We start from the raw sequence: 22,087 nt of genomic DNA on the forward strand, positions 1-22,087 counted from the left end.
AAATACTTTTAATTAATTCAAACATTAAGAATTAAAATTATTAATTAAATAAGGATAATGTGATAAATTCTTACCTTTTCATATTAAAAAAATTAAAATTCAAAGAAAAATCAAATAATAGATTTTATTTTTATAAAACACAACTACCTATTTTTTTTTAATTCTAAAATATATATATTTTTAATATAAAAAAAAAACCTCAAGCTAGTACTCAGAAAGAAAGAAAAATAATTCATTGCATAAACAAACATAAAAAAGTGTTACCTTTTTTCATTCGAGCACAAAGATAACATACATGTGATTCAACTGGGGGACTACCAGTCGTTTATGACAGACCAAACATATGGCTAATGTCTTACCACTAATCCTGGTCACCCAAAGCCAAAAACTTTATTGGGCAGCAGTCCAGGAATAAATAACACAAAAGAAAATTAAACCACAAATTCGGCTAAGAAACTCGGTGCCGAAGCGCCAGCCATGGGCGCATTTTAACCAAGTTACACTGGATGGAACTGGCCAACAAAAACAGGGGCCTCTTCCAGTAAAGCAGCTCTGTTAAAAACAGCTGCTATAAAGCCAATGCCACCACCACCACACACACAACCACCCACCCTTATCAACACCACCCACGAAAACATTTCAGCATAAGACATATCCCATAGAGCATCAGCAGAGATTAAACCGTAAAATTATTATTTTCTTCTAAGACTCTATTCGGACTATACACTAGTTTCGTATCTACAACAGAGCCTGCCCATTGCCATAAAAAGCCCTGTTATCATTGATCTTTGTAAATTTCCATTCATCGCGAACAAGTGCGTCAACTGATTCAAAACCCCAATCTAGCAGAGATATGAGCTCATGTATAGCCTTGCCCCGATATCAATGGGTCCATCATCACCCCCAATTGCATGAAGTACTACAGGAATTGTTGAAAGAACACGCAGAGTCAGGGGGAAAACCAGAGGATCGATTTCACTCTCGTTAGAACTATGGATGGCTACACCAACATCTAGGGCTGCAGCACCTTCATTAGTACTATTTCCAACTGCACCCAGTTCAGCTTTGAGGTCATAAGGTCTTGCGACCAAGGCAACATCTTCAAGCGCCCTACATTTACCAGGACTACCTCTCCTGAGCGAGCGTCTGTTAGAACATAAAGTCAGCACTAATGTGGATGTGGCATCAAGCCATTCGCCCATCATGCCCTCAACTTCATCATAATATATTCGACGTTCAACCTGAAGGCATGTAGTAGGTGTAACAGTTAATTGCAAATGGATCCCCATACTATAGTCGCATAAAGATATAAAACAGTTAGAAAGCTACTTACAGCTAGCTTGTGGATATAAATGGACATGAATCTAGGTCCTAGACCCATTACTCTTGCTTCTGATAATAAAATCTGAAACCAGAAAAAAGACAACCCAAATATTAAACACAGAAAAAAAAATATATATATATATATATATCCAATGTGTAAAGTGCAAAATGAGAGCACTCCAAAATAATCATAGGTCCACCTCTTTTACAAACCATTAGCTCAAAGACAGAAGATTCAAGACAAGGATTGCTAAGAAGATGCTATAAGTCTCTTTAACACTAGATGCTAGGGAATCAGATGATGTCGTGGTCACTACGAAACAACACAAATTGATACAAGATAGGAGCTCATCAGTTCATTTTGGCACATCAAATTATAGAATCATCATTCTCTACCAGGTTACAGGTGATGAAATGAGAGCCGAAAACTTGTGACACACTGCTCTTCAGCTAAATAGCAACAACGAAGATAGATTTACCATCTTAATAGGATTCAGGAAGTACAAATATATCCAAATAAACTCATGAGTTCACATAATACGAAAAAAGGTCCCGACACAAAAGTATCATTATCAGTCACATAATGCAGTATGATATCATTAACAAACCAAAAGAGAGAAAGAAAGCTAAAATAAAATATCATACCTCTTTTTTCTTCAGCAGGGCCCACATGTAGAGCTTGTCACAAGCATCCTTGACATGTCTACTGGCCAGCTTCCTCTCATTGCAATAAGCAGCAACATCAATAAGCAATTCAGAGCAGGGAATTCCATGCTTCATTGATGCAGCTGATAACGCTTCCCTACTTTCATAGGACTCAGCAGCATCTTTATCGAAATAAATACCAGTGAAACATTTCATTCTACATTCATCTTCCCTGTTAAAATTATTCAACATTCTCCAATGTTTCAACAATAACTCCTCAGCTTCTATAGCCGCGGATAGCGTACGATGCACCAGAATATCAGGATACCGACGTAGCGGTGAAGTGAAATGAGTGTACAGAGGAACTGCCAACCCATAGTGACCCCAATCATTTTCTTTGTCTTTCAATTCCCCACTACAAAAATAAGCAGCCAGTTGCATTGGCTTTGTAGCATAATTCATGAGAATATTGAACAGAACGCAATCATCCTTGAGCTCTTCCCTGATTTTCTCTAATGAAAGTTGGAACTGACCAGAAGAAGATGTATCCAATTCTAGACCATGCTTGGAACAAAATGCTTCAAATTCCCTGAGTTTGCGCAGGTTAGGTTCCGGGTGCCTACGCAGTAATGCACTATCAGGAAAAGCTCTAGATATCACTTCAGCCGCTGTTCTATTTGCTAAAAGCATAAACTCCTCCACAAGAAAATTTGATTCCTTCTGTTCAGAATGCATGCTATCATACGGAACTCCATATTCATCAAACAGAATAACAACTTTAGAACTCTCAAGCTGAAGAGCCCCATCACTAAACCTCCTCTCCTTCAAAATTCTGGAAATTTTGTGAAGATCTTTTACAGACCTAAGTACATCAAACCATTCAAAATGGCCATGCAACTGAGGACGACCATTTCCTGGAATGTCCACACTTTCCAAATTAAATTTCCCATCAATAATGTCTTGAGCATGTTCATAAGAAAGCTTGCAACATGATCTTATCACAGTGCGGCCAATCCATCGGTCAACAACATCCCCAGCATGATTCATGTCCAAGAAAATTGAAAATGCAAGTCTCTCTATTCCTGGGTTAAGCGAACCAACATTCTCTGAAAGCAAAGGAGGTAGCATTGGTAATTTCCTCCGTGACATATACACACTTGTTGATCTAGATTGAGCTTCTTCATCTAAGGGTGTGCCAGGTAAAACAAAATGTGACACATCAGCAATGTGGATACCAACTCTGTAAATTCCATTGGATAATTTATCAACTGAGAGAGCATCATCTAGATCAGTGGCAGTAGAAGGGTCGATAGTAAATATGCACAAGTTTCGGAGATCCCTCCTAGTTTGGAATTCCTCCTGAGGCACCTCCCAGGGGAGATGAGGAAGGCAGGAAAGTGATTCAGGAGAAAACTCAGATGAATTAATTGCATTTTGAAATAAAATTGCTTCAATTTGGGGCTGTAATTCACATCCCCGCCCAAAAGCATTCAAGATGACAGCTTGGGGAGCAGAACTTTCTTCATCCCATTCATCAATTCGCGCAGCAAACAACTCCATTTCGATTGTTTCATCACCATTCTCCAATCTTTTCTTGATTGAATCAGGAAGGTTTCTCACAAGGACCACCATTTTTGGAAATCTTGGGTCAATTGGGGTCATCTGGATGTACTCATGGTTAGAAAATGACGAATTTTTGTTCTTTCTCATGTCTTTTCTGCAAAACTCCCTGTAAGAAATCCACTGTTTTACATTAAGAAAACCAACAATAGCATCTCTACGAGGAGACCTTTCAACGATAGCAACAACCCTGCCAGTTGGTCGTTTTGAAGGGAATGAATTGATCATGGCACACAGCCTCTCTACTGAAAGTCTAACTTCATTCTGCTCAGGAGAACCTGCTTGTATAGAATCTGAAGGCAAGGGGTACCTTCCAGCAACATGATCATAACTTGATTGTCCAATTGGCCCTGAATGAAAAGATTCACCCACAGATTCCTCAGGTCGTGATCCCCTCTCAGGAAGCAGGCTACTTCGATCATTACCATACAAATAAACCTCATCTACCTTAGCTTTACCTTTGCAGTTATAACCTGCAACCACATTATTTTCTAGTTGCAAATTAAAATCATCCAACGGTGCAGAACTGGTACAAGTTCCAGCTGACCCTTTCATCCTAGTCCATAACGGTAAGGGATCAACCTTAACCACCACAATGTCTCCTTCCACCTACATATAAGAAGTCAATACAAAGCAATTATGAACTGCACTCCCCACCCAAAAAACAAAAAAAACAAAAAAAGGGAATGTTACAATAACATTACAAGCCAGCTAAAAGCAAACGAGCCAAAAGTTCTTCTAGTGAAGACACAGAATGTGAGAGATAATAATTCCACTTACAGCTCTATTCTGCTCAGCAAGTCCGTCAATGAGAACATCTGTTGGTACTCCATCAACTTTGCAATAGGCCTACCAGCACAGAGCACAGTATGCATATTATCCACCGAGGAAGTTATGAATGAGGAGCATTGAGAAATCTTAAGCCCACACTGCATCTCCATATACAAGATGAGAAAGAAATAAGATAACAAACCTCATGTCTGTTGTGTGCATTGACTCTAAACAGAGCTTTAAAAGCTTCACCTTTCTGAAAAATAAGATAAAAATGAGTCACGGTAAGTACTTTCTTCAGCAACAGAGGTCCATTCACCTACAAATAGAATCATATACAACGAGCAAGCAACACAGGAATCGTGTCATTAAGACCTAATAAATTTACCTCTATAGCGTCATTAGTAGCCTCCATAGACCAGTGTGGAGTAAAGTATTTTCTTGGAGCATAACGTTCAATGTGATGAGGGAAATCCTTTAGTATAAATATTCCAGGTGATTCTCCACAAGCCACTGATTCGGGACAAGAATTTGCACACACTCTTTGACCAGGATCACATGGGAGAGAATGTTGATTTTCCAAACTTTGCACATCCTCAGGATTTTCTTGTTCATTGATGTGCAATGTTGGCAATGAACTGAAGGGAAAATTAGATGCTTTGATCATTCCATGCTCATATGGAGGATGCAGGACAAACTGATGTTGCTTCAAGGGTGTGGTTACATGATCAGACGTTCTTCCATTTCCCAAGCACTCAGAAACTTCACTGCGTATTTCATTTGCTGAATTAGATGCTGCTATTAACAAGAGGGGAAAACCAAACATGAAAGTCAGCACCAATGAACACACACAACAGAGAAAGTAGACACACAAAGATCAAATCACGACAGTGCATTATAGGAGCAAAAGAAACACCGCATTAAAAGGGTAAGAAAAGAGAAAAAGCAAACTATAACAATATTCATAAAGATATTCACCACTAAGAACTATATGTGACTTATTCAGCATAATGACAACTTATTCAGTAAAATAAAGATGAAAAGAACAAAATAAGAAATTATGCTTTTTAAGCAAAAATATCAGAAAAATACTTGAACTTAGAATTCAGAGAGCACTAGATATCTCCATCAAAGTCCAAATTGATCCAATCAGGTAGTGATTACCTTAGAATTTGCAGGATAATCCCACTCCTTGACTAGGATTTAGATTACCCAGCAGCTAAACAGCACCAATAGGTTACTGACAGAAGCATAAACATAAAGAGACAAAAACACGAAAATACTAATACCCACATTAATCAATTTTTCTGTTTAAACCAAGTCAAGACTGAGTTTGTACCTTCAAAACTCAGTGACACAAAACCAGTAATTCAGAAATGAAACTTGCTCAGTGTGCTTATTGTATATCCGAAAACCAATGAAATAGGAAAAAAGAAAAAAGAAAAAGGGAAATTAATCAAAGTACCTGAGGTGGAAGAGTTTTGTTTAGATCGGCGACGGCGCTGCTTCTTCTTCTTCTCCTTCTCGCCATCTTCAACCCTGTCAACCACGGCTTGTACAACCGCGCCTTTCATAATTTCTAGAACAAAAATAACAAAAACCAAATCTCCGAAAGAACCCAGAAACGAAAAACAAAACAAAAGCAAATAAGATTGAAAGGAAGCTTTGAAAAACACGAAAGAAGATCTTTTTCAGAAAGATCTGAGATAGAATTTTGAGGCGTCTTCCGATTGGGAAAAAATATACGGAAGGAACCGCAAAGAGAGAGTGAGAGAGAAATTAAAGAAGTTAAAACCAAAATAATGAAACGGAAAAAAATGTGAAAAAAACGGAGAGGAAGAAACAAACAAGAAGAAGAAAAGGAGAGGGGAAGAGGCAGTTAGGGTTTTATAAGAAAGTGGAAAACACAGTGAGAGAGAGAGATTTTGGTGGTGGTGGAGAACAGGGGAGAGAGGTGGGGGAGAAAAGGACGTGATGATTGGTCGGCTAAGCTAAGAAGACATGAGGCGCCGACTTTCCATTCCTTTGTCTTTCCCTTTTCTTTCTCTCTCTCTCTCTCCCCTCCTCTTCTTTCTTTGCCTTTTGCTTTTCTTTTCTTCTCTTTATCGCTTCCTTTTCTTCGCTTTTGGTTTTTTTGGAAAAATTTCTAATTAAAAAGAAGGATTACATTTTTTCTTGTCAATAAAAGAGAGTGATGACATTTGACACATGTTTGTGTTATGGTTGAGTGGCAAAAGAACACATTTTTAGTATGTGTGATATTTTTTAATAAGTATTTGAAGTGAAGGGTTTGTTACATATTTTTAATTTTGAGCGTTGAATTGTATTCATTAAATGTGTTAGTAGTCTTTTAGATGTAATCCACCAACCGAGATTAGAAGTATGTAACCAATCCTTAACTTAAATACTTATTAAAAAATGCTCCCTTAGTATGAAGTCAATGGCGGACCTATGAAGAGGCTCTTAGTGCTAGTTTTGTACTTTAGTCTTTATTGTACAACAAAATTCACTACAATTAAATATTAGCCCGCTTATCTTTTAGAATTCTATAATTTTTCTCAAAAAAATAAGAAAAATGAGTGCTACAAAAAAAAACATATATATATATATATATATATTTCATTACATTATTAAACCATTGAGGTAAAAGACTCATTAATGTGGTTTGGAGCAATTGCTCCTTCAAAAAATATCTTAAGTTCGAGTCATAGCATTCGTGTAGTGTGTGAGAGTTTAGTTTGGTGATTCTCGATTCAAATCTCCATAGTACCCACGAAGATTAGTAATCTTCCAACAAATCATTTTGCCGATAATATAATATTTTTTTCTTTCAACAATTATATATCATGAGATTTGAGTACTCCTGACTTCCTCCAATAAAGTATAAATCAATGTGAAAAAATATAACGTAAAATTATATTTTATTATTTAAGGCGATGCTAGAAATCAATTACTCTCTCAAATTATGTTAGTCCATGCGTGAGAGTGGGATAGCCTTTCATTGTCCCCCATCTATAACTGTTAACTAGCTTACCTAGCTCATTGCTCCTTATCTCGAAAGACTTGTTTAGTGCCACTGCCACTTTTGTTGAGGAATATTCATGACATCATGCCACACATCTAGAGATATGTTGGAGCAAAATAATCTATATTACTAATTTACTATTAGGATGCTTCTTTTACCAAATTCATCATCAATTATGCATACGGTTCAAACAATACTTTGCTAGGGCACAAACAATCATGAGTGTCTTTGACATGAAAGCATAAATAAGTATATGGAGATTTTTTGAATTTTGTCCTAAGAATATACTTTGTCCTCTTTTTTAAATGAAGACATTGATTGCATCCTTACCTAAAACAATGTCTTTATCGTTCATTAGTTGCGAACTTTCTTAGGCGAACTTTCATAATGATTATTGTCGAAACATAACTTGCAAAAGAATTTTAACTAGCAGAATAATTTAAAATTCTGCACACACATGTAAAATTGTGATTGTTAGAAAAAGATTTTCGTTTAATGAATGTCATTTTACCATGGGTTGAAGCCTTTGTCACTCACACTGTTCAATCTACTTCTGGTCAAGATCTATTTGATTGCTTAAAAGAAAAGGAAAAACAAATGAGACAAGACAACTACTTAAACCAAACTTCGTTTTGTACTGGTTTAAATAATTAACACAAAAAAAGATACCGTCTATTTTGGTGTTTGAAGATACCAGCAAGATTAGTGCTAAAATTGACAAAAATGATGTGTGGTCAAATCATTAGTGCCGCGCATCGCAATGCTTGCAGCTAATAGGTTAGGCAAGTATGACATGAAGGGGGAAGCATAGGGGACGGTGCACTGCACCCCATCAATTATGAATGTTGCAAAATCTAATAATCTTTCTGAAATTTTATTCAATTTTATTGGGTTTTATTTCACTCTTACGTTGACCTACCCCTCTATAATTGAATTGTAAGTCAAAATATGTTGGTATTTGTCCAATTTAATAACTGAAGGCACAACATTTATAAATTCACTTAGTAATAATAACGTTCAGATAATTAATATAATTTAAATGGCAACGATGTTTAATTTAATGAAAAAAGACTTTTACTTACAGACTATTGATCTCATGGTCAAACTCTTATGATACTTTGGTTCTATGTGTGAGATACCCCATTTCTCTTTTTTAACTGTGGCCCAAAAAAAAAAAACCTTTAAATAATTTAGTCCAAAAACATTTATCTTGTGTTCGTATAATCACAAAAAAATTGAGTAGTGATTTCCCCACTCCAATTTTATACACTTACACTCCATTTTATAATTTTTAAAAAAATGTAAGTTGATAAAATTAGAATAAGGAAATCATTACCCAAAAAATGAAGGCCATAAGGTCTTATTATACGTATCCAAGTTTCAATTGGGTCCATTGACAAACGAAAAGAAAAGATGCAATTGGGTCAAATTAGGCCCAACCACATGACTTGACCCATTTACCCAAAAGATCATTCGGCCACATTTCCCTATTTCTAAGCTCTAACCCTAGCCCCAAAGATTTCATTTTGCATCTAAACCCTTCAGCCGCTTCGCCTCTCTCCATCTCCTCAGCGCCGCACCCTCCTCTTCTCTCTGATCCTCTTCGCAATGGCTGCTGTTGAACCTCCTGCTCCGGCTCCAGTTCCGGCTTCTGCTGCAGTAGAACCCACTTTGCCTCACCACGACGTCAAGCTCTTCAACCGCTGGAGCTTCGACGACGTCCAGGTTCTGATTAATATTATCATTGTTGGTTGATTTTCGTACATGCCTACAATCTGTTTGATTTATTGCCTGTTCGGCCTCGAATTCGTTTTCAGGTGAGTGACATCTCCCTGGCCGATTACGTTGGAGTGGTGCCAGCGAAACACGCCACTTATGTGCCTCACACTGCTGGGAGGTACTCAGTGAAGCGATTCAGGAAGGCCCAGTGCCCCATTGTTGAGAGGCTTACGAACTCTCTTATGATGCACGGAAGAAACAACGGGAAGAAGCTCATGGCTGTCAGGATTATTAGGCACGCCATGGAAATCATCCATTTGCTCACTGACCTCAACCCAATCCAAGTCATTGTTGATGCTGTTGTTAATAGGTCTGTAGGTGGATGCCAATATGTTAATAGTTATTTTGTTTATATATATTTTTTTTCTGGGTTAATTTCATATTAGCTTACGCTGCTTTCTGATTACATTATGGGCTTTTTGTGTTAATCAGTGGTCCTCGTGAAGATGCCACTCGTATTGGGTCTGCTGGAGTTGTTAGGCGTCAGGCTGTGGATATCTCACCTTTGAGACGTGTTAACCAGGCAATCTATTTGCTTACAACTGGTGCTCGTGAGTCAGCTTTCAGGAACATCAAAACCATTGCTGAATGCTTGGCTGATGAACTGATTAATGCTGCAAAGGGTTCCTCTAACAGGTACTGATCATGGGTTGCTCGTTTATTTTCAAGGCTAGTTTATTTTTTGTTATCTTCAGTTTGATTAAATTTGATTTATTTTCCTCTGTTTATCTGTAGTTATGCTATCAAGAAGAAGGACGAGATTGAAAGAGTTGCTAAGGCTAACCGTTAAGAGGCTGCAGGAAATGGTGATGCAACAAGGGGAAAGTTTTGTTTGCATTGGTTTATTTACTCTTTTGTTTGGAAACTTTCTGTTTTATAGTTGAACATGTTAGATTTTTATGTCGTATCAGTACCGAATTAGATCAGTCATCCATGTAGTTTGGATCCTAAAATCTTATGTGGTTGAATGTTTTTGGTGACTTAAATTTTGTTTCAGTTATGTTTCATTTCAGAAGTGGAATTGTTGTCTTTCTTTATAGTTTGAAATCTACAATTACCTATTACCCCTCAAGTGTTTTTTTAAGGTTTTTTCTGTTTACAAATTCTTTAGCTCGATTGTTTCATCATACTAGACTGTTGCCCTGTGTCTCAATCTTGCATTTTTATTTATTTATAATCACTTGCATCTGAAGAAGTGATCTGCTGCTGGCATGATGGATTGCTGGTACAGGTTTGTATTGTTAATGCTATGGTCCTCTGGTAGTTAATCATACTAATTGTAATCAAGTCTGGTAGTTAATTATTCATTCATACTAGGCTAGTGAAAGTACTAAATTGGTGATTAGGGTATGATCACTAGAGGTAATAGAAGTTATTTGGGTAACAGTGCAATCACTAGTATAAATGTTATACTATGAACGCCGAAATTCAATAATCAGTCAATTTCATATCTTTAGTTGGAGTACCCATTTAATCCAAATAAAAAAGTTGGGTCGACTGCAGCTTTATTTACAGAGTACAGCTGTTACTATTCTTTGCTAGATGTTTGTGTGCCTTTAGATCCTCGTATAAGTTAAACGGGAAATGATTTTGTGTGGTTAAACTTTAGTGTTGTAAGAGCAAAACCAAGTGGTCGAAGTTGAAGCATGTTTTTCTTCTTTATAGTTCCTACTATCATTTTCTCATCTCCTAAGTTTCTGCTGTTGAAATGTAATTCAAATATGACAGTGTTGTAACATTGCCCTGTTATTTTGAAAAATGATACCTTTATAGCGACTCTATGGAAATGTAACATTTCTGATATTGACTGACCTGATTGGATATTCTTGATTGTGTGGAGCGATTCCAAATACTGAGAAATACAAAACATTTTATCCCAATACTTATTGTATAAAGTTATTTCAAATACATTGTTTCTTAGTTTTTGTAGTAAATTTAGCATTTTAGTCAAATCCAAATCATGTTTCTCAAAACTCTCCATTCAAATGGAGCTTTATATATATTTTTTCTGGTTCACAAGAGTACAGTGTGGCATACTCTTATATACGATGAATGTGCAGCTAGGAGAGCAGCTACTTCTGAACTTTCTAACTTCAGCTAGCTGACTGGTTTACTACTGGCTTTCATGTATTTTGGAGAGATACCAACTGAAGAAGAGAGGGAGAGCTGGACATCTGCAAATTTTTAAATTTTATTTATTTATTTATTTAAGGAATAGATTATGTGAAGTTTGGGTTCATACGTGTGCCTACGGGTGATTGGCCTATGTCCGTTAGTCATTATATGGTGAGGGCCTTATTTAAGGTCCTTAGATGAAGTCTTTTCTTTCAATTGTTAAATTAGTTAAACTAACTAATTTGATCAAACGGTTAAGAGATATGATCTCGTCTAATGGCTTTATAAGGTCCTTAATATAGAGTTCTACATGTCCATTGAGCGACATTTTTTTTTCTTTTGTCTTTTTAAAAATAAATAATAATAAAGTAATTTTAAATTAAAATTAAATTTGTGCTATTTTAGAGTATTTGATGGTAGTGGAAACACCACATAAATTTCTCCCAAAAAAGGGGGGGAAATGAAACTAAAGAGAGCATTCATATAATTGATCTCTTCTTTGACAATTTAGCTAATCTGAAGCAGTATAGCTATTTTATGATTTATTACCTATGGACATAAATATAATACAGGGTGACGAGAATGAAGGTAGGTTCACCTCACAATGTTGTAAGCGAAGTCGCAATCCAATTATTCAACATCTAATAAACCATTATTTCTTTCTTCTTTTTCGTACATATATATAATATCGTGAATTTGACAGCTCCTCCAACAGCACATCTTTAAAATCTAAATACAATCCAACTTGTCATATTAGGCTGAGTATCACAAATTTCATAATAGCTTTAAATCCAATGTCGGTATTATAGCGACGGTCACCAGTATTCCTCTGCGAATAATTCAACAGAAAAAATAATAATATTGTAAGAGTCGCCTTTAGTCGCCTTTGTCGATTTAGTCCGTAACTAATTTATTACATTATAATGATTAATTTAATGGTTCTCTTGGTCCAGTTTGTCAAGCTAATTAACCCAAAAATTAAACCGGGAACTTCGTAACGTCAACAATGACAAATTAAGAAACCGCCAAAATTGAAGCTATGCGGCTGCAATGCCTTTGTATGTCCAGGTCAAATCTGATTAATTTTTGTTCTTTAATTATTGTAATTATCATAAATATGTCTACTTGGACTTCCAAAATAAGCATATGCATGTGGAGAATGGGGAGAAGCTACTTTATTTGCTTGTAGAAATCAGAATAATTATGCAATATTACTGTAGCAAGCACAAGCGCTTTGGGAACTTTGGCTTCTTCCAAATCTATGGAATATCAATATAATTATATAGCGCCATAACAAAATATTAAATATAGGCTGATTAGAAATGGGTTATAGGCTAATAGGCTGATTAGCACTGGGAGTTAGGCTAATTAATTATTATCAAGTAAATGATTGAACAAAGGGGGCATGCTCATGTGCATCATTGGGTTAGGCTTGCATGGTTGTCACCCGGATTTTATGGAGATCAGAATAATTGAAGGCTAAAATGAATCTCCACAAACATCATACACTAACACTTACTGACTTACAGCTATACATATTGACAAATTTAAATCGCGGACTATATGCTCGCGAGCAATTCTTAATCGTTGATGTATTACAAACTCGAACTTGCGCGCTTACGCCACCAATCTTAGCATTACTCTAAAAACTTTGAGCAGCATATAGCAGGCAGCGAAGGCTGGATTGAAAGTGACTTGCCAACCATCCCTTTGCAAGACTTGCACATCAAATTAAACGAACAAGGCTTACATCAGTTTTGCACATGTATGTTTGCTAAAAAATGACAAACAATAAAGGGAAAGGGTCAAACATGATGTGCCTTATTGCTATAATCGGATGACATCAAGTTCGCTTCTAAGGTACACTGCATTTGTTTTTGTTCACATATCCAAACGATGATCGCATTTAGCAAAACTATGAGTACAAGTTTGTTCTGATATAACGTTCAGATTTTATATAAATAAATCAGCAGTCCATTACTACCAAGATCGATATTGTCTTCAATTTAACTATATGCATAGTTCATAAGATGTAAGGTTTCATCACAAAGAAGGTAAAGAAAGAGCTTCTCTTGTTTAATTCAAATATCATGTTGACTTGAAGACATGATGCCTTGCTTGTTAGTCGTTAACCTTTTCTTTTCAATAATATATCCAAAAATAGAACCCTTGTCATGTGCAATTTCGTTTTGCACGTGGAAAGATGCAGACAATGCAATTATGCAAGTTCTATATGTGTAGGGTAATGATGAATGGGGACTTGGATTGGAGGTTTCGAATCGAATATATAGAACCTGCTAATTCTGACGATTGAAAAGGATTGCATTTAGAAAGGGCAATATTTTTAAAAATAGTGTTTTATTTATTCTCATTTGGACTACTATGGACTTATTTATGCATGGTAAGTAAGAAATTGAAACATCATATATAATATCGGTTGATAACTAAAAGTTGAGATAATAATTAGTGACTTCAGTATTATTGATGCATAACTTATCATTCATATAGACAAGACTAAGAGTATGATGAATAGTGTCAGATATAATCACCACTTGATGGAGATTATCGCACTGATGAAGAGAATTAAGAGCATCCACAATGATGCTCTTTATTTCTTAGTTAAAATTTAGCTAAAAATATAAGAAAGTTATTTTAGGAGATCTCTAAAAAATTTTAACTCCAACCATACTCCATAATTTGGAGAGTTATAAATGCTGTAACTCTTTTTTGATTGTTCCATCTCTATTAAAAAATAAAAGAAAAAATAGTTAGCATTAAATAAAGGTTTGAAATACTCATTAAATAAAACAGCATTAAATTATAGGAAGCCACTAGGAGTCATTTCTCTCTCCTCATATTTAGGAGCTCCTAGAGGACTCCCTATTTTAGGAGGTGGATAGGGAGTATGGTTGGAGTTGCATTTTTACTATTCCTCCCTAAAATTTGTCTAAGGTGGTGGTTTAGGGAGCCCATTATGGATGGATGCTCTAAGTGCAAATAACAACACAACCCTTGAACACCACACAACCGCATTACCTGCCAAATTACATGGAATATCAATTTGAATTTTTCATATAAAATAGTTTGTATTTTATAATAACTAGTCTCTTTGCATGCGATTCCGCACATGTGAGAGGTTTTTTTAAATTTTTTTAAAATTTATTTTAAAATTAAAAAAGATAATGGGTAGTTGTGTTCCATAAAAATAGGATCCATTATCTGATTTTTCTTTTAATTTTAATTTTTTTAATATGAAAAGTGTGAATTTACCATATTATCCTCATTTAATTAATAATTTCAATTCTTAATGTTTACATTAACCAATGACATTTTCTGGTATTTTGAATGTTTCAGCATTCTCTGCCTTTTTTGCTTTATATGTATAGATTTACACTGTTATTCTTTTCATTTGGAAAATATATTTAATTTAAAGCAAAAGAAATAACCAAGAGGTGCATCCAAACTCAAACGTGAAAATTAATAATAAAAGCGTAATCTTAACTAACAGATTCACGACTTGAATACATTCACGACGAACAAAAGGAAAAAAAATCTTTAGTATTATCAAAAGAATGCTCATTGTCAATAATTTTTTTTGCAATTTTTCAAGTAAATCCCTATTAAGACTTATAGATTAAAAGAAAATACCGTAGAACAGTAATTACAAATTAAAATTATTTTCCTCCCATTACTTCATTTGCATTTTTTATTTTCCCCTTGTGTTCCAATTTTAAAAAATAAAAGGGAGGGAAAAAAAAAAGCACCCCTCATCCTCATTGTTTATTTTCTCTAATTACCAAACCGACTAACCAGATGACACGAACATGACCTTGTATTTCACTCATCGTCTTCTCCACTCAACCAAGCCATTCCAGTTTCTGAAGACCAATCACCCAACACAACACTCCAACACAAACCCACTTCCATTTCCCAATCCTCCACTCCTCCCCTTCACTCTTCGACCCCCAACTCGCTCCAACTCACTGTATGGACGAGTCAGCTTACTCCTCCCACGTTCCCATAGCTCCTCTTCAAGCCCATTCAGAACCCAAATCGTTCTCGAAATCTTCATCCTCTTCGCGTTCTCTCTGGTGCTTCTTTGCCTTCGGCTCTTCTCCAGCGTCCTATTGCCTGATTTTCCTCGCCGGTGGCACGGCCTTGTGGCTTTTGCTTCGGAAGCTGAGGCCAGAACCAATGCATACCCTTCGCACCTGTGGCAAGCCATTGTTGCTTACGAGGACAGAAGGTTCTTTAGCCATTTTGGGATTGACCTAGTTGGGATTGCTCGTGCAGTGGTGTCGTTTTCGGCTCTTGGCGGTGGCAGCACGATTACCCAGCAGGTACTTATTTTTTGTCCACCGTTTTACGCAGACCATGTGTTCGATGTTTTTACTCAAAGAAGTATAATTTTTGTTTGCTTTTTACTTGTTTTAAAAAAAAGGCTCTTTTTATTTTGATTGACGTGTGGAGTATAGGCAATATTTTATGAAGTATGATTGATGGTTGAGAATAGATTATATGAAAAAAGAATAGTTAAGAGGGTTATGGTGCTATGGAGGACAATCATGTTAGAATAAAAAAATGGCTTTCTAGTTTCTGCTGGTGTCTCCCTGGCACTGAAATCTTTACAGCTGAATCATAATGGCATGCGGAATGCTTTTATTATAAAGTAGGGCGATAAAATATAGAAAACTGGAATGATAATTGTGTGATTATAGATGGTCGGGATATAAAAAGGTGTTAATGCACGGCACGCCAATCTTCTTCGTTTAGCTAACGACTTGCTGAAGTTTGACCGGCACTGAGATTTTAATATATTGCCACCCCTGCTGATGTAGACGGCGAATAAACGATTTACATCTACTTTGTCCACCAATTAGGAACAAGTTGGTGGAGAGAGATAGTCAACGCTAACGTAAAACACAGAAGGAGAATTGGAGAAAAGACATGGAGATAACAGAATAGACCATTTCCAGCCTGAACAATACACCCCTTCGTCAAACCCTTCACTTGTTTTTGCTCTTCGTTCCATCAAACCCCTGCATGGGGTCCTTCTTATTCATCCCTACTGTTTTCTTACTTTTTGTTCTCCTTGTTCTCGTCTCCGGTGGATCTTTCTCAGAGTTCATATACCCGAATTTCTCAGCTTCACACTTTCAATTCGTTGACAACGCCGGCGGTGCCTTCTTGTCCTCTCGAAATGGAACATTTAAAGCTGCTATTGTCAATCCTGGTGCTGAACAACCCAACTTCTACGTGTGCATCATCCATGTGGCATCCAACACCGTCATCTGGACCGCTAATCGTAATGCTTCCATATCAGCTTCTGGTAAGATGAATCTAACGGCTAAAGGTGTTAGCATTTCAGATGAGGATGGTTATCCCGTATGGTCAACTCCATCATTGAAGTCACCAGTTTCTGCATTACTGCTGAATGAAATGGGTAATCTTATCCTTCTTGATCAATTCAATGGTTCCCTTTGGGAAAGTTTTCATTATCCAACCGACACGATTGTGATTGGACAACACTTACCAATTGGGTCATTTCTGTCCAGTACTCGATCAAATTTTTCAATTGGTGATTACAGGCTCATAATAAGTGATTCTGATGCGATACTTCAATGGCTTGGACAGACATATTGGGAATTGTCAATGGATACAAACGCTTATACAAACTCGAATTATATAGTGGAATATATGTCCATTGACAGAACAGGTCTTCATCTGCTTGGTCGTAATGGAACAGTGGTCGTGATTCAGGTACTCTTGTCAGCTTCTGACTTGCGAATTGCCAAGTTGGAGTCCTCTGGCCAATTTACTGTCAAAAGTTTATCTGGTACTGACTGGAAGCAAGAATTTGGTGGGCCAGCTGATGATTGTCAAATTCCATTAGTTTGTGGCAGAATTGGTTTGTGTACTGCATCCACCAGCCATACTTGTTCATGCCCCGCAAGCTTCCATGCAGGTTCAGAAGATACTGGCGGTTGTGTGCCAAGTGGTTCTTTTTCTTTGCCGTTTTCATGCAACTCAACCATTAATGGTAGTCAGTTGAATTCACCAGCCATTTCATATATCAGGCTTGACTACGGTATGGATTATTTTACCAATGTTTTCTCCGAGCCTGTAAAATATGGTGTTAATTTGTCAACCTGTCAAGCTCTCTGCTCAAGTGACTGCACTTGCTTGGGAATTTTTTATGAAAATTCATCTGGTTCTTGCTATACACTTAAAGATGAGTTGGGTTCCATTTTTGTGAGTAATACAGCCAAAAATGACCTGTTGGGCTACATCAAGGCTCTTGTTGGATCTTCTCCATCAAACTTCAGTGACAATAAGAATCCCAGCAATCAAAGCAAAAACTTTCCTGTAGCTGCTCTGGTGCTTTTGCCGTTCAGTGGGTTCTTTCTGTTGGTAGCTCTAGGTTTCCTCTTGTGGGGAAGAAGGAGACAGTCAAAGAAAAAAGAGATAAAATTAGGGCATTTTGGTTCACTTTCTTCAGGGGATATGGATGCCTTCTATATCCCAGGTTTACCTAAGAGGTTTGATTATGAAGAACTTGAAGTGGCTACAGATGATTTCAAGACCCTGATTGGGTCAGGTGGGTTTGGTGCTGTGTATAAGGGTGTTCTACCTGATAAAACTGTTGTAGCTGTAAAAAAGATAATAAATTTAGGTGTTCAAGGGAAAAAAGATTTCTGCAGTGAGATTGCAGTAATTGGTAATATTCACCATGCCAATTTGGTCAAACTGAAAGGTTTTTGCGCCCAAGGGAGACAACGCCTTTTGGTTTATGAGTATATGAATCGTGGGTCACTTGACCGCAGTCTTTTTGGTAGTGGACCAGTATTAGAATGGCAAGAGAGGCTTGATATAGCACTAGGGACAGCCCGTGGGCTTGCATACCTGCACAGTGGGTGTGAACAGAAGATAATCCATTGTGATGTGAAGCCAGAGAACATTCTCTTACACGACCACTTTCAAGCGAAGATCTCCGATTTTGGCCTTTCAAAGCTTCTAACTACTGAACAGTCTAGTCTATTTACAACTATGAGAGGCACACGTGGCTATCTCGCCCCAGAATGGCTTACTAACTCTGCAATCTCAGAAAAAACTGACGTCTATAGTTTTGGAATGGTACTACTTGAACTTGTGAGTGGAAGGAAAAATACATTACGACTGCAAAGCCATAGCCTGAATAACAGTAGCAGCAGTGGGGGTCAGTCATCATCGTCATCTGGGTCAGCACTTGTTTATTTTCCTCTATTTGCTCTAGAGATGCATGAGCAGGGGAGGTACTTGGAGCTTGCTGACTGGAGATTGGAGGGACGGGTGACAAGTGAAGAGGTGGAGAAATTTGTACGTGTCGCATTGTGTTGCGTTCATGAGGAACCAGCACTTAGGCCAAATATGAATACTATTGTTGGCATGCTGGAAGGTGGGATCCCTTTGGGTCGGCCAAATTTGCAATCATTGAATTTCTTGAGCTTTATTGGGCGTGGATTTACTGAGGCTTCTATGATAGAAGGGGGAACTGAGCAAATTGATCGTGTGTTGTATCCAGAGGCGAATGCTTCTCCTACAACAACAACAATGGACTCGCGTAATTACTTCTCTTACGTCTCTTCACAGCAAGTTTCAGGCCCAAGATAGTGTTGATTAGTTGAGCAGCTTGTGTATAGTTAATCGTGATGAGAATTAAATGTATGTGATTTGGATTTTAATTTTCTTTCTCACTCTATATTGGAATCTACTGTATAATTCTTACATCTTTCCACAAGGTTCAAGGTATGTTGAATGCTGTAATTTGTGCAGTTCATGTAAAGAGCTCTTTTGAGAAAGTAATATGACTTAATTGTGTGGAAATTAGATGTAGCAGGTTTGTATTACTTTGCCATAAATGTTATTATGAGAGATTTCGGAGTAGATCATGCATTCTTAGATCTTTCATATGAGAGACTGAGAGAGGTTGTCATGGATGTGGGTAAGGTGTTTGTTGATGGTGGCCACAGAATGCACGAGGATGCCTGTGGTGAGATGTTCTTCTTTGTACTTTTAGCAATATTATCATATATATGGGCATTGGTTGACAGTTTCCTTCTGGATCAGTTGTCTTTTGCTTATACTCACTTACCTCTTCACTAAGCATAGTAAATTTCATGTATTTCCCCACTTGTATGCCTGCTTTTTTTGACCTTTTGTTTGCTAAGAAAAATATTGTGCCTGAGATATTAGCGGATAGGTTTATGCATGCCACTATGTTTTCTATTAGCAAACCTCATATGTCCTCTGCTCACTCTTTGCCTGTTTGTTAAGAAAGTAAAAAGTGGCTTTGGATTTGTATTACGCTGGTAGTGTAAAGGGGTTTCTTTTCTATGTTTTTTTTAATTGAATACTGTTCTTAACTAATAAGAATTTATTTTATTGTTTCAATATTCAGTTTTACAAATATATATTTAACTGTTTTTTTTCCTCTTTCACTGTCTCGATTAACGATTCTGTTTATTCTTACTGCTTTAATCCCACATGTCAGCTGGTGAAAAATACTTTCCTTAAAAATGAACGCACACTCTCAAGAAAAATGGTTGAGATGGTGATGTCACTAGCATTGGAGAAGACAATGTTAAAAGGGCAAATATTGAGCTGCTATATGAGTAAGGTAAAGTATACTCATTTATCTCATCATTGATCTCTCTGACATTTTATATAATATTTGTGTTTAACATCTTTATCTACAAGTAAACGAAATACAAGATTAGTTATCAAGGATGGCCTTTCTCAGTTTTTTTTTTCACCTCACTCATGTGTAACATCAATCCCTCACCTAACTCTGGATGGTTACATTTTGGTACTAAGATTTATGCTTTTCTCTATTAGTTGTATGGTATGCTAGGTACAAGTGATTCTGCAGATATAAGATAACCAGTTATAGAGATCTTTCTTTCCTCACCTGAGAGAATGAAGTTGCAAGTGTTTGCACTTTCAAATGTTTTCTCTTCATGCAGTTGGAGATTTTTTCAGTCGAAGGAGACTAAAGGTTAGTTAAAAAGGAGGCTGGGGTGCAACAAGAGAGGTTTTGTTTTCCCTTTCTTTTTTACAAACTTAGAACTTAGAAGCTAGGTTTGGTTTTTCTCAAATTATAACATGAAGCATGAGAAAACTGAAATCAAGGAAAGTTTCAGCTTGGTTCATTGGGTAGCCCTATTGTGATCTGTACACCTCTCTTTTCCCTGCTTAATTTATTTGTCTTAACTAAACAATTGCCTAGTACCAAGTAAGCATTTGAAAAGATTACTGTAACAAAGACTGTACAAATAACAGACCTAGGTGTATGACAGATATACTGGGGACATGGAATTTATGGGGTTGAATCAGCATCAACATTCTATTTTGGGAAGCATCCATCTTGTCTAAGTTTGGGGGAGTCTGCAATGCTTGCTGGGCTAATACCTGCCCCAGAACTTCGATCGCCGCTCAGGGATCCTTCCAGGTTCGTCAGCGCTATTGATGATTTGGTTCCTTTTTCATTTTTTGCTTTGTGCTACTACCTTTGGTAGTTCCATAATTATAAACTTGTTGTGCACTTTGTAATTTTTACGTGCACTTTGTGATTTTTACTCTATTCACTATTTACTTTCGGGTTTATTTCGAAACTAATTGTCAAAGCAAACTTTTACTATGTCATAGAGGAAAAACCTTCCAAGCCAGAGTTTTGAAGAGGATGGTGGACGTAGGCTTTCTTGATTTTGAAACAGCACTTTTTGTCGTGAAACAGTATCTTCCTCTGCATGTTACTGAGTCAGAAGCACCTGTTGTCTTTCTCCCGGGAGGTATGTGTTTCCTATAATTATTACAGTAGCAAGTTTTCTGAATCCCAGATTCTAAACAAGCTGTGGCTCCTTAAAATTGTTTAGAATTTTGTATGCGATATTTTCTGTTTCAGTGAATAAGAGGTCATGGGCTTATATACAGCTGTTCTATATTCATGGGCCAAACAAATAGGCAGTTAATTTTAAAAAACTTTTTCTTTGGGTATAAATTTGTCCTTTCAGTATTTTTAAATGAATTAATTACTGTTTTACCCCTGGAACTCAAAATCGATCTCACTTTACCCAAACCAAAAATTTCTCACTTAAACTCCCATTCTTCTCACTTTGTCTGAAAAGTTAATTCAGAGCATGGGGTAACTTTTCCGATGGAGTGAGAGAATGGGAGGTCAAGTGAGAAATTTTCGGTTCTAGTGGTAAAGTGAGACTGAGTTTGAGTTTCTGGGGATAAAACAGTAATTAAGCATTTTTAAATAGACCTACTCTTTCTTAGAAAGCGATGTCCCAACACAAAAAAAAAAAAAAAAAAAAAAACCCCCTTTTGAACCGTTTGATTGTTAGTTGGGAAGCTTACATGGTTGGGTAAATTTAATCCAGTAGGTACAAACTCCAAATTGAGGGACATATGGGACTGGGAAACAGAAAGCAAAATCTGGGAAGCATGTGAGGATATGGAAAGATGGGCCCTCAAGGTCCGGGACGGAGCCTCAGCAAAACGTTCTTGTTCTCAGTATTAATTGTGAGTGTTCCTACCATTAAACTGGTTCTTCTGGTCCCTCTTGAAGCTTTGTTGCACAGATTTTACAGTATACATAGACTGGACCACCTCACAAGCAATATATTACCTTCGAAGTCTTGTCTTCATCGCCACCTCCCCTCTCTTTTCCTCTAATATGGTTTGTATTAATATATATATATATATCGCCACCTCCCCTCTCTTTTCCTCTAATACGGTTTGTATTAATATATATATATATATATATAT

At 36.8% G+C, this 22,087-nt stretch overlaps 4 protein-coding genes across 8 annotated transcripts; 3 read left to right on the top strand and 1 right to left on the bottom strand.

The window, feature by feature from the left end:
* Window positions 1-218: 218 nt before the first annotated feature.
* LOC117631533 (DIS3-like exonuclease 2) lies at window positions 219-6,431 on the bottom strand. Of its 5 annotated transcripts, XM_034364782.1 has the most exons (8): window positions 5,825-6,431; window positions 4,748-5,157; window positions 4,562-4,615; window positions 4,369-4,437; window positions 4,047-4,197; window positions 1,969-3,938; window positions 1,334-1,405; window positions 219-1,241 (listed from the first exon to the last, which is right to left on the bottom strand). In XM_034364782.1, exons 1-8 carry the CDS (start codon window positions 5,931-5,933, stop codon window positions 843-845), a joined length of 3,234 nt encoding a protein of 1,077 aa, XP_034220673.1. In that variant the 5' UTR covers window positions 5,934-6,431; the 3' UTR covers window positions 219-842. The 5 variants fall into 5 exon arrangements, with proteins under 5 accessions (XP_034220673.1, XP_034220659.1, XP_034220651.1 ...); XM_034364768.1 differs by having other exon boundaries at window positions 1,969-4,197; window positions 4,748-5,154; XM_034364760.1 differs by having other exon boundaries at window positions 1,969-4,197.
* A 2,423-nt stretch (window positions 6,432-8,854) lies between these two features.
* Window positions 8,855-10,235, top strand: LOC117616124 (40S ribosomal protein S5). The gene is made up of 4 exons (XM_034345339.1): window positions 8,855-9,109; window positions 9,202-9,473; window positions 9,596-9,799; window positions 9,899-10,235. The coding sequence occupies exons 1-4, from the start codon at window positions 8,993-8,995 to the stop codon at window positions 9,951-9,953; spliced, it is 648 nt and encodes a 215-aa protein (XP_034201230.1). The 5' UTR covers window positions 8,855-8,992; the 3' UTR covers window positions 9,954-10,235.
* Window positions 10,236-14,975: 4,740 nt separating this feature from the next.
* LOC117621094 (G-type lectin S-receptor-like serine/threonine-protein kinase At5g35370) lies at window positions 14,976-19,148 on the top strand. Its single transcript, XM_034351385.1, has 2 exons — window positions 14,976-15,618; window positions 16,159-19,148. Exon 2 carries the CDS (start codon window positions 16,322-16,324, stop codon window positions 18,926-18,928), a length of 2,607 nt encoding a protein of 868 aa, XP_034207276.1. The 5' UTR covers window positions 14,976-15,618; window positions 16,159-16,321; the 3' UTR covers window positions 18,929-19,148.
* A 109-nt stretch (window positions 19,149-19,257) lies between these two features.
* LOC117621101 (putative transglycosylase H16_A0665) lies at window positions 19,258-21,983 on the top strand. The gene is made up of 5 exons (XM_034351399.1): window positions 19,258-19,307; window positions 19,809-19,934; window positions 20,614-20,765; window positions 20,963-21,105; window positions 21,700-21,983. The coding sequence occupies exons 1-5, from the start codon at window positions 19,275-19,277 to the stop codon at window positions 21,837-21,839; spliced, it is 594 nt and encodes a 197-aa protein (XP_034207290.1). The 5' UTR covers window positions 19,258-19,274; the 3' UTR covers window positions 21,840-21,983.
* Window positions 21,984-22,087: the final 104 nt, after the last annotated feature.

Source organism: Prunus dulcis, chromosome 1 (assembly GCF_902201215.1).
Source record: "Prunus dulcis chromosome 1, ALMONDv2, whole genome shotgun sequence".
In the NCBI taxonomy this organism is placed as follows: Eukaryota; Viridiplantae; Streptophyta; class Magnoliopsida; order Rosales; family Rosaceae; genus Prunus; species Prunus dulcis.

Coding starts and splice junctions, on each gene's coding strand:
- LOC117621101 (XM_034351399.1), top strand. CDS start 19,275: ATGGTGGCCACAGAATGCACGAGGATGCCTGTG. Junction 19,935..20,613: donor TGAGCTGCTATATGAGTAAG/GTAAAGTATACT, acceptor GGTGTATGACAG/ATATACTGGGGACATGGAAT. Junction 21,106..21,699: donor TGTTGTCTTTCTCCCGGGAG/GTATGTGTTTCC, acceptor AATTTAATCCAG/TAGGTACAAACTCCAAATTG.
- LOC117631533 (XM_034364760.1), bottom strand. CDS start 5,933: ATGAAAGGCGCGGTTGTACAAGCCGTGGTTGACAGGGTTGAAGATGGC. Junction 1,406..1,968: donor CCCTGCTGAAGAAAAAAGAG/GTATGATATTTT, acceptor TTCTGGTTTCAG/ATTTTATTATCAGAAGCAAG. Junction 1,242..1,333: donor TTTATATCCACAAGCTAGCT/GTAAGTAGCTTT, acceptor ACATGCCTTCAG/GTTGAACGTCGAATATATTA.
- LOC117621094 (XM_034351385.1), top strand. CDS start 16,322: ATGGGGTCCTTCTTATTCATCCCTACTGTTTTCTTACTTTTTGTTCTC.
- LOC117616124 (XM_034345339.1), top strand. CDS start 8,993: ATGGCTGCTGTTGAACCTCCTGCTCCGGCTCCAGTTCCGGCTTCTGCT. Junction 9,110..9,201: donor GGAGCTTCGACGACGTCCAG/GTTCTGATTAAT, acceptor ATTCGTTTTCAG/GTGAGTGACATCTCCCTGGC. Junction 9,800..9,898: donor GCAAAGGGTTCCTCTAACAG/GTACTGATCATG, acceptor GTTTATCTGTAG/TTATGCTATCAAGAAGAAGG.